This window comes from Elgaria multicarinata, chromosome 4 (assembly GCF_023053635.1).
Source record: "Elgaria multicarinata webbii isolate HBS135686 ecotype San Diego chromosome 4, rElgMul1.1.pri, whole genome shotgun sequence".
Lineage (NCBI taxonomy): Eukaryota > Metazoa > Chordata > Lepidosauria > Squamata > Anguidae > Elgaria > Elgaria multicarinata.
The window spans coordinates 78,828,056-78,838,473 of NC_086174.1; the positions used below are offsets into that span (position 1 = coordinate 78,828,056).

The 10,418-nt window shown below is 40.9% G+C and overlaps 1 protein-coding gene across 1 annotated transcript; it reads right to left on the minus strand.

The window, feature by feature from the left end:
* Window positions 1-832: 832 nt before the first annotated feature.
* Window positions 833-5,920, minus strand: SMIM28 (small integral membrane protein 28). Its single transcript, XM_063125703.1, has 2 exons — window positions 5,626-5,920; window positions 833-1,340 (listed from the first exon to the last, which is right to left on the minus strand). Exons 1-2 carry the CDS (start codon window positions 5,734-5,736, stop codon window positions 957-959), a joined length of 495 nt encoding a protein of 164 aa, XP_062981773.1. The 5' UTR covers window positions 5,737-5,920; the 3' UTR covers window positions 833-956.
* Window positions 5,921-10,418: the final 4,498 nt, after the last annotated feature.

Here is a 10,418-nt window from a genome sequence, read left to right on the forward strand (position 1 = left end):
CACACCTACTTTTTTTTTCCTGGTATGCATCCACGATTTCCACCTCCCATTTCATTAGCGTGTCAAAGTGCTGGTCACTTTCATCTGCATGCGTTGTTGCACTATTTCGCCTTGTTTACCTTTTCACCTGCGCTGGCTCATGATTCCTGATATCACTGCCCCACCCCACACCTTCTCCTTCCCCCTACAGTTCATTGGTTCTTGTGGTTGATGGACATTCTGATGGACATGGGTGCCCTCCACCCCCCTCGCTCCAGTTTTGTTGTCTAAAGTTTAGTGATTTAGCGTTTCATCGGCTGGGCAGCTCATACAGTGGGCAAAAACAAGAGGGAAGTTGAAATGGGTGGATGATAGAGCAATGAGAGTGGAGTTGGAGCAGCACAAGTCCATTGGACTCACCCAGCTCACTGGAGGAGAACTGCCCCCGTCCTCAGCAAGTCCGTCCTTCAACGTACACGCCCCCAAGAAGGGACGTTCTGCAATAGAGTGTGAGGATGGTAATACATGGGGGCAGAAGGGCAGTTTTATCCTGTGTGCGGAAAAATACTGCACTTTCCCCGCCCTAGAAAAACCTGGAAAATAGAGGGGAAGAGGCAAGATGACTGCAAGACGGGGATGATGTCATCTGAGGGTTGTGGGGCAAAATGGTAAACAATGCAGGATGACAGTGCAATTAAACGCTGGTGTGATGGAGCTCCAAATCACTCAGATATAGCCTTCTAAAACAACTCTGTCACTGCAAAAAATTCTGAGGTACAGCATTAATTTTATACTTTTCTCCATCCTACACAGCAATTTGTTGCAGTTAGTTTTCCATGCCATTTAAAATGGCATAATTAAACATATTAATCAGTAGAAGCTTCTTTGTGCTTTTAGCTATTCCCTTATTTGGAGTTTTGCTTGTTTTTTAAGCCCATAGCTTGCTGAGAACTTTGACCAAAGGTATTTCCATGTGTTTACTGTTGTTTGGTCTCTTCATAAGGAGGCACTGGATCCTGAAAGAGCTGGATGTGTTCTTCTTCCATGGAGGCTTTCATGGTGGCCTCCTCATACGATGGAGGCAAGCACACGGTGAGAAAGGCAGTTTCAGGAGGAAGAGTAGAGTAGTGAAAACTCTGCTCACTACTCCAGGGCAGCACTGAGAGGAAGTCAGTCACCTCATGTTCTGGAAGGGACTCTGGGAGGTCAATACTAAAGATCTGAGCCTGAGGGTTGCGACGTTGGCAGCGTCTGTAGAGGAATAGCAACAGGAATGCCAGGAAGAGCATCATAGTAGCCGGCAGGATGATGCATAAGAATGGCTCGATATCTTCTTTGGTTGAGCTTATTTTATGTTGGCTCTGGAAAAGCATCCAAAGAAAGAAAATATGTCAGACATTTGGGAATGCTCTACCAATGCTCCTCTTTATCACCAGCACTCATACATATCTGCTGCTCCATCTACAATAGCAGTCCAGTCTACTGCTTTTTGTGTGTGCTACTGAGGATGTTCTCAAACTGTGCCTAGTACTGTTTGGAGTTCTGAAATGAGCTCCACCAAACAGAAGTAGAGATAGCCCCCAGCTTGATGGTGGCGCTTTGGCGCCTGGCTCCCGCACTTGCGTTCCTTCCCGGCATCTGCATGGGAAGGAACGCAAGAGTGAACTTTCCCCGTGCTGAGGGGGAAAGAAACAAGGGGGCAGGAACGAGGCAGCTAGAGGAGAACGAGGAGAGGGACTGTGGGTGCTGTTGTGTTTGGTAAGTGTGTTTTCCACTCAAATACATGTTTGTTATAACTTCAGTCATTGAATGATTGCACTGCTATGCAATGCATAGTGAAACACACACACACAGTTCCAAGCATGTCTATTTCATCACAAATACATGATAGGAAACCAGCAACAGTGTTCTTTTGCGTGTACACATTGCAAAATATGCCTGAGGATTAATTACATATGATGACATATATGTATTCATTTCATTCATCCATTTATTTTATTTCTATTCTGCCCAATAGCCAAAGCTCTCTGGGCAGTTCACAAAAATTACAATTCTAAATACACAGAAAGATAATATAAGATCTTTAACATACAAACATTTTAAAGTTTTTGTTTGTTTGTTTGTTTTTAAGAATAAAATACCAAAACCAGATAAAACACAATTATTAAAAACCTCATTATATGCCATCCAATGCCTGGGAGTAGATTAAAATCTTTACTTGGTGCTAACTGGTTCATGCCACGTTTTCCCTACACAGGGCTGGGGAATCCCCAGGTCATGGGAGTAATCTATGGCGGTTCCCTATCCAGCCCGTGAAGGTTTGGGTTCCCTCCACCAGCCCCTTCCTCTTCTATCCCAAGCCCTGCCAGCTGTCCGAAATGCTATCAGGGGCTTTGGAGGAGGTAGGACAGGAATCCCCTTGTTATCTCCAATAGTCCTGTTCAGACGAAATGTTAAGACATGGTGGTTAAGCATTTTGAGTTAAACATTATGACATAGTGTATCGTGTGAACCATTCTTAACCATGGTGGCTACATAATAACGGCTCAAACATGCTCACTAACCATTTGCTGCAAAAGGGATAGTGGCCTAACTATGGGTAAGCATGTTGTCTGAATAGGCCCAATCTGAGATCGGAAATAAAAAGGGGATCCTCCAGTGTGCCGCTCCCCCTCTCAATGGCAGGACAAGCAGGTGCAATGCGTAACTCCCTTGTTATCGGTTATCAGATCAGAGATAAAAGGACATCCCAACTGGGACTGAGAGTAGCACTGTAACACTCAGCACTGTTTGCAGGAGTGGCCCTGCAAAACACTGGCACAGCACTCATCCTAAGGGAAGGGAAGGGACACAACTTTCACGTACCACACCAATCGGGATAGTGTACAGTGCCTGAAGGAGGCACCCAGCCGGCTTGACTTTGCTGGCTTCACCTAATGGGTGGGAGCATTTTGTGTATTTTTTTTTGGTGCTATATTACAATATGGTATCAAATATGCAAGAATTGTACTACAAAGAAAAACCTGTTTACTAAGTAGATGCTGTATACAAGTTTAAGTTGGGGTTTGTGTATAACATTTGTTGTGTACCAAGAGAGAGACTGGTGTAGTAACATGGTGACAAAAAAGGAGTTGGCTACCCATTTAAACGTGAAAATGTGACACAGAAGAAAACGGGGGTAGGGCTGGGGATTAAAACAGCCTAAATTAAAAGTACGATATGGACAGTTCCTTAATTGCATCCTCATTGGATGCATATTCAATGTTGTTTATTGCAGATTGGTTACTGTGGATATTAAATATTGCAACAACAACAACAAAAACCCAACCCCAAATATGAATTTTGAAATCAGGCAGGCAAATACTGTTTCCATGAAAATAAATGCTTTGTAATATGAAAAAAATAAGGGAAAGCTGTGACTTTTGTCTTTAAATCCATTTTAGTACTATTTACGGCCTAATGGTATCATCATAAATAGGATGCATTCCAAATGACTCTTAAGTGTGCTTTCTATCTTCTGGTTTTTACGTCTCATCAGGGAAAAGAGAAATGGATCAATATTTCCAAGCGCAGGAGCGGTGAAAGCATTTGTTGCATAGATTTTCAATATGAGTAATCAGATGTGTTTGAATATCCTATGCTTTGTACATAAAGAAACCTGTATTGTAGTCAGTTTGCTGATTGTTTAAAATGTTGCTTTTGGTAAATGCAACTGTGGCTGGAGATTTTTCCCCCCAGATAGTTGAAGTCAGAAAGAAAGATCACGGGTAATCTTTTACTGGAAAGTTGTGTCATATATACACTGATTCCACTGGATTCCACTCTAGTAAACCTAGTAAGCAGATTTGGCAAATTTTGCAGCTTTTTGTATTGTTTCACAAACCTGAAAAATCAGACATGACAGTTGAAAAGAAATGCCAAGGGAAGCAAATTACTTTAAGTTTTTTAAAAAAATTATTGCCTGATTTTGAACCTGGGTATCCTTCCATGGAAGAAGCATTACCATTTTTAGTGTTCTTTATTTTCATTTGACAGTTCTAATCCCCCTTGTTATGCATTTTGATTGCAAAAGAAGGGAGAAAAACACCACATAAGATGTATGCCGTCCCCCCCTTTTTAGAAAGAGCTGAATTGTTTGATTCCAACATTAGTAGGCATAGCTACTAATGCTATGTACTTTTTAATACTAAGATGTGACAAACTAAAAACCTGTTGATTCACATGCAATTCTAATTTCTTTCTAAGTGGAACTCATAAACTAATGAATGGGTAAGGTTGACTTTTGCTGCCAAATAAATATTTGCAGGTACAGCATTGCATGGTGTGTTTATCTCTAAGTCTGCATGGGATTGCTTGGTCTTTCATGAATATGTAAGTGTAAGCAGGTTTCCCAAGGAAAAACTAGTTTGGTGACTATGGTGGATAAGGTTTAGGTCGCTTGGAATTGATAACTAAATTAATGGCAGGAATTATGCATAAACTGCAAGTTCTTTCAACCAAGAGCGGAAAGGATCTGTGTAAGGGGTTTGATGTGACATTTTAACAAGAGGTCCAATCCACACATGCAAGTTATAACTTGTTGATTTTAGTATCAAATAATGATGAGCATATGTAAATAAGCCATCACAGAAATACCCCAGACAGAACTTCCAAATCACTCAGCATCAACTTCAACATTATACTTTTCAGTAGTGTTAGTTCAGACACGCAGTCAGGTATTGAAAACCATCAAGTGATTAAAAAAAGTATGCATATGTGAGTGAGTCTAGAAAATTGTACATATTTCCAGCTGCACATTTTACTGAAATAATACCACCACAGAAAACAGTTTATTGGCATCTAAAATCTGTTATTCTGCTCTTGTTGAAAATAGCTTTATTCTGCTTAATTTAGGCTGTAATCCTACACATGCTTACCTGAGAATATATTCTATTGAGCCCGATGGAACTTACTTCTGAGGAGATATGCCTAGGATTGCACTGCCAATCTGGAACTAATACACACATGCTGCTCTAAGACCCATAATTTCATTTTTGATTCAGTATATATAGGCCCTTGCTTAGAGACCGTGGACTAACCTATTTTCTGGATTAAATGTCACCAAGGGATATTAATTTACACCATTAGCAAAGGTGGCTCTTAAAGTCTCTTTCTATCAAAACTCTCTCTTTTCTCCCTTTATATACATGGCAGTTCCCCCACCCATCCCGTGCCCAATTTTGGCAGGCATTTCTCATTCCCTCCCCTTGCCACTTCCCACCACTCTGTGAAGTAATTTGTACAGCTTTAGAGAACAAGAGTTCATTGCTGGATATCACTTGCTCTAACATCTGTGGAAGGGTTTGCAGAAAGAAACCTGATGATGATGTGGTCATCAGGGTCAGTTTCGGACTAAACTTTTAGCATTGCTGTCTGCAAATGTATTTTCCTCTCAAGTTGCAAAACAGAAGACCAATGACGGGAAACAGAATAATCAATGGAAAACAATGAATTGCTTTTTCTAAAAATCATTCTATCTGCTGTGATGTTCAAAAATCACAATTCTACCAAAGCGGTCATTCAATCTAACATCCTCCATTAAAACAAGACAGTTTGAAAGAGTGAGATTCCAGCAAACAGGGCACCAAAAGGATTTCTGGTACAGACCTGTAGTTGTGTTTCCGGCAATGGCACATCTGGCTCACTAGTTAACCAGTCATAGTTTCCCCTGTCCGCATGTCCAAATTTCTTCCAGCTGCTGCCCAAGAGCCACCTCATGCTTTCATTCGGGTCCTTGCTTTTTGGTTTCCTTTCAACAGTGCCCTTTCTTCTTATGCTTGGCCCAGCTAGGATTGTCTCAGCTAAAAAACATGTTGAATTTCTTTCCTGTCGGGTGGAAGCAAAGAAGGGGAAAGTAGCAGCGCAGTGGCCAAATGAATCTCAGATGCTACTCCGTCTTCCAACTCAATCTCTCTGGATTTGCTTCAGTGGCCTACATTACCAGAAAAGCTGGCATCAGGTATCAGAGATGGGATAGTGTTCTGATTGGAGGGTTGCCTGCATTAGGATTATTAAAGGGGAATTTGCATGAGCATCTGAGACCACATGGTCCTAATTCAGAGTGGATAAATAATTTTCTAAATTTAGAGATCTAATAAATACTTCTTTTCGTCTGGGATGGGGAGAAAGGGAGCACCCACGTGTGTAAAGGGAGAGAATAAAATGCTCCACAAAGAAGAGGAGGAAGAAAAACCAGCCACATTTTGTATTTTTATTTGATATAATGTAAATAGTGAAAATGGTTTCTGGGTAGGCAGGCAAGGGCATAAGGCTGAAAGCTGTGCTGAATTATTTAGGAGTATTAGAATGTAGATGTTAATGATAAATCCGCAGAGAGGTTGCTGCCAGAAAGGGCTTTGGCCACTGAGAATATATGATTGCTTTCAATAATGACAACAACACATCTGATGTGCTTAATCCTGCCCTTAATTCTGCCCTTGGCTTTTTTTAAAAAAGGATAAGCATCATTAGGCTTAAATCACTTAGTATAATTATTTAAAAAACAAAACAACTCTTACGCTCTGTTTATAGAAGATATGTATTTAGAGATCAGTACGCATTTTTAAAATGTGTTATCAGCTTATTGTTCTTTGTCTTCCCTTTAGTATGATGGCAATAGTCCTTTTAAAGGTGGGAATAACTCTTCCCATTAGAATGCCATTCTTGTACACTACCTAGCCTAAATAGTCATGTCCTGAGGATAAAATCTCAGTAAAACAAATTAGAATTTCCATTTTTTCTATTTTATGTTTTGTTTTTTATTCTAAGTATTTTGTGTTCCCAGTAATGTTGAGCATGTTCAACCTCATAAAGCATGTTCAAACTCACAGCAAGAATAGTCCATATCTATTACATTTGGATATGTGTACTTTTGCTCTAACGAAGCAAACAGGAACCTTTTTTCAGGAGTGGGGGAATGGCATGGGGGAAACCTCCACTCCTTCCAGTGCATTGATCCCTGCCCAAGTGACACCAAGTGATCTGCCAAAATATGTCCTAACTGGGTTCCCCCTTTTTATGGAATACTTCTGTAAGACTATAATGAAATGTTTAATCCCAAACTAGATGATAATGACAGGTTATGATGTCTACGTCCAGATTGCCTGCCTCTAAGTTTTAATAAAAAGCAGCCAGTGGAGGATGGGAGAGTTGGGCAGGGATCAATGCACTGGAAGGAGTGGAGGTTTCCCCCATGCCATTCCCCCTCCCCTGAAAACAATCACCCCCTTCTCCAGGTCCCTATTTGCTTTGTTAGAGCAAAAGTACATGTATCCAGATGTAATAAATATTGACTATTCTTGCTGTAGGGTTTCTTCTTTTCAAAAAGCAAGATGTCTGCTTAAGTGGTGGAGGGCGTAGCTTGCAAAGAAATGGGAGGGCAATATTTTATTTTGGGGTGGGGAAGGAAAGGAAGAGGAGAGGAGAGAATAACAATATGGAAGAACCAAGATTCAGTTCGTTGTGTTACACTTGCTGGGAGGAACCAGGAATTAGTTAGAAGACCAACATCCACTTCTTCTGGTCTAAAGAGAGGTGTAGCAGTCTGAGAAAGCTCTGAAAAATCTTTATTTCAATAAAACTTAACATTGGTTTAGAAAGCATATCTTGTTTGGTACCGTAAGCAGACTTACCATTTCAAAACAAAGGTAGAAGAGCCTCAGTTGAGGCTAAATTATTTAGAACTATTAGAATGTAGACGTTAATGATAAATCTGCAGCTGGTCTTTAGAGCTTTCCTGAAGACCTGTAGGCTGTCTTCATGTTGCCGAATTGGTGCCGCGTTCACCCCAAATCCCGCAGTTTCTCTAACCTGGGTTGGCATTGGGTAATTCTTATGCAAAGGAGGGAGTGTGGGTTTCCCGCATTCATCTGGGTATTGGACCCCCCCTTCTTCCTAGTTTCTGGAGTGAGGTCAGATAGCAGAAGACCCATACTGACCTCGCTCCCACTGGAAAAGTTGGGTTAAGTCCTCGACTTTTTCAAAGCGCAACTTCATGGGAAAGCCCCATGGTGGCTGCGAATCTGCAGCTGCGTCATATAACTGACGCAACACAGATTCGCAGGCACTGTGGAGCATTGGCTGCTTATAGACAGTCCTCTGCAGAGAAGGGGCCTGATGTACCCCTGATGGTAGCTCATCTCAGAGGTCTGGGGCTACTACTAAAAAGACCTCTCCCTTATACTCAACCATTGAAAAGCCCCTAGCGGTGGACGAGTGAGAAGAGCCTCTGTTGACCCTACTATCTCATTTCCACCTTATTCCACTTGTATTCCAGGCCAAAGGTTCATAAAGTCATGACAACTGTCTACACCTATTTTAGAACATTATAATGTACGGTGGATTTTCTGAACAATTGCATTTGGTTTTCCCAATTGTCCTGATTCCTCCCGCCCCGAAAATAGATTTTATTTCTTGAAAAAATTGATTTGTTTACAATGGCCTCTTAATTCATGCAGCAAACAGGTTGAATTTCTTGTGGGTGGGTGTGCATGTGTGCTATGAAGCTATGGTAAAATGATGTTTTGCAGTAGAGGAAAATAATAATCAAACCAACCCTTTATGGAAGAATCCCAGCTATTGGTTAAGGAATATATTTAAGGAAAATTATCCATGAACCTAATACTCTTCATAACTAGGTAGATTTATTTGAAAGGTGAGTGATTTAAACTGCAATCCTGTAGACAGTTACTAGAGAGTAATAACTGTCAGTGGGTCTTACATCTGTAGAAGACTGCATTGTTAAATGTCTTCCATGAAGGCAATGGCTCTTCACTGTTTTAACCTATGTCAAGATTTGAACCACGGAGCTCTTGAACAAAGTAAACTCTAAAAAAAAGTGCTATTTGTGAAGATTTTACAGGATATAACTGCAAAAGAGTTTCCAAAAGCAAACTTTAAAAAAAATCCTTTTGGGCATGTAATCTATTTTTCCTGCCAAAACAAAATCGTTATAGTTTATAGTTTACTTTACCTTCCCCTGTCATTGAATTCCTCTCAATTATTTCACTGGACACTATCCAACAGGGTGCTGTGTTCCCCCCCTCAATTCCGTTGCACCCCTGCCAATTCTATTTTGCACTACTACTTGTGCAACAGAGAATGAGCACTTTTGGAGCAAGCAGAGATTGGTGGAAACAGGCCTTTCTGGGACAGGGCAGGTAGGCGGAACTTGCATTCCAGAAATGAGTGTTTCCACTAATTTTGGGACTTCCTAATGGAAGTGTTAAATCTCCATTGTACAAGTGATGGGTCTTGTTTGTGCAATGGAATTTGTAGGCGGAGCTGCTTCTGCAATGGCTCCATTGGAGCTTCATTTAAAAAAATATTTGGGAATTAAACTGTGTACTGAGCAATTTATGAGGCCCAGCATGATTGTTTTAATTGCCAATCATAGCATTTTATTACTGGATTAAAGAACATGGGAGCTTTGTCTACATTGACCGTATTCTGGGCTCCCATATCTCTGTGAAAACATTGTCTGTTACACGCTCTTTTGCACACACACAGAGATAGATTGAGTTCACATTAGCAGGAAACCTGCTTCTCCCCCACTGAATCATTCAGTAGTATTTCTTTCCAAATTAGGAAGTATGCTAATTTTGCTCTTCCTGCTGGGAAAGCTATCAGTCTTTTACATTTTTCCTCAGATGATCACATAGGGTGGGCTGCATATTTTTTTCCTTTACTTTTCTTAGTCCTGAGAAACAGAAATATTTCTTTGGTCAACTTTGTGAGTTTTCGCCAGCGGCTCATTTTTCTTCACTCATCAGTAACAGAGGCAGACCCTTTGCTTTCCCCCCAATAACCTTCAATACATAATTTGCAGTTTAATATAAAAGCCATAAGTAAATATAGCATAATAAATAATTAATGTGCTGCTGAGTTGTGCACTTTGCACTCCCCGGCATTCTAGTAAGATGCCAACACATTGTTTTAATGTTCCCTCTCCTTGCGCCCATCATTGGGATTTCACTATTTGCTGAACTATGTGCTATGCTAACAGACAGCTAGTTAGCTGGGGTTTTGCCTTGCTGCCATCCCTTGTCTGATATCATTCCCATTCTTCTGAATCTATGCAGAAGGAGCACTCACTTCTAGGGCATTGGGGTCAGAAACTTACAATGTGCAACCCTGGCTCCAACAAAGACCTACCTCCACATTCTAAGAACAGAGATGGAGAAGATATTGTCCAAATTTAGATGGAGTTCAACCACTTATCCAGGATATAAGTCATGATAGCTTTATGCTACCACCAGAATCAGAAGAAGAATTCTCTGGATACCAGTTGCTGGGGAACAGCAGTGGGAGAGAGCTATTGTCCTTATGTCCTGTTGGTGTGGACTTCCCATAGGCATCTTGTAGGCTTTTGGTCTGATCCAGTAAGGCTCTTCTCAGATTCA

Coding starts and splice junctions, on each gene's coding strand:
- SMIM28 (XM_063125703.1), bottom strand. CDS start 5,736: ATGAGGTGGCTCTTGGGCAGCAGCTGGAAGAAATTTGGACATGCGGAC. Junction 1,341..5,625: donor TGCCGGAAACACAACTACAG/GTCTGTACCAGA, acceptor ATGCTTTTCCAG/AGCCAACATAAAATAAGCTC.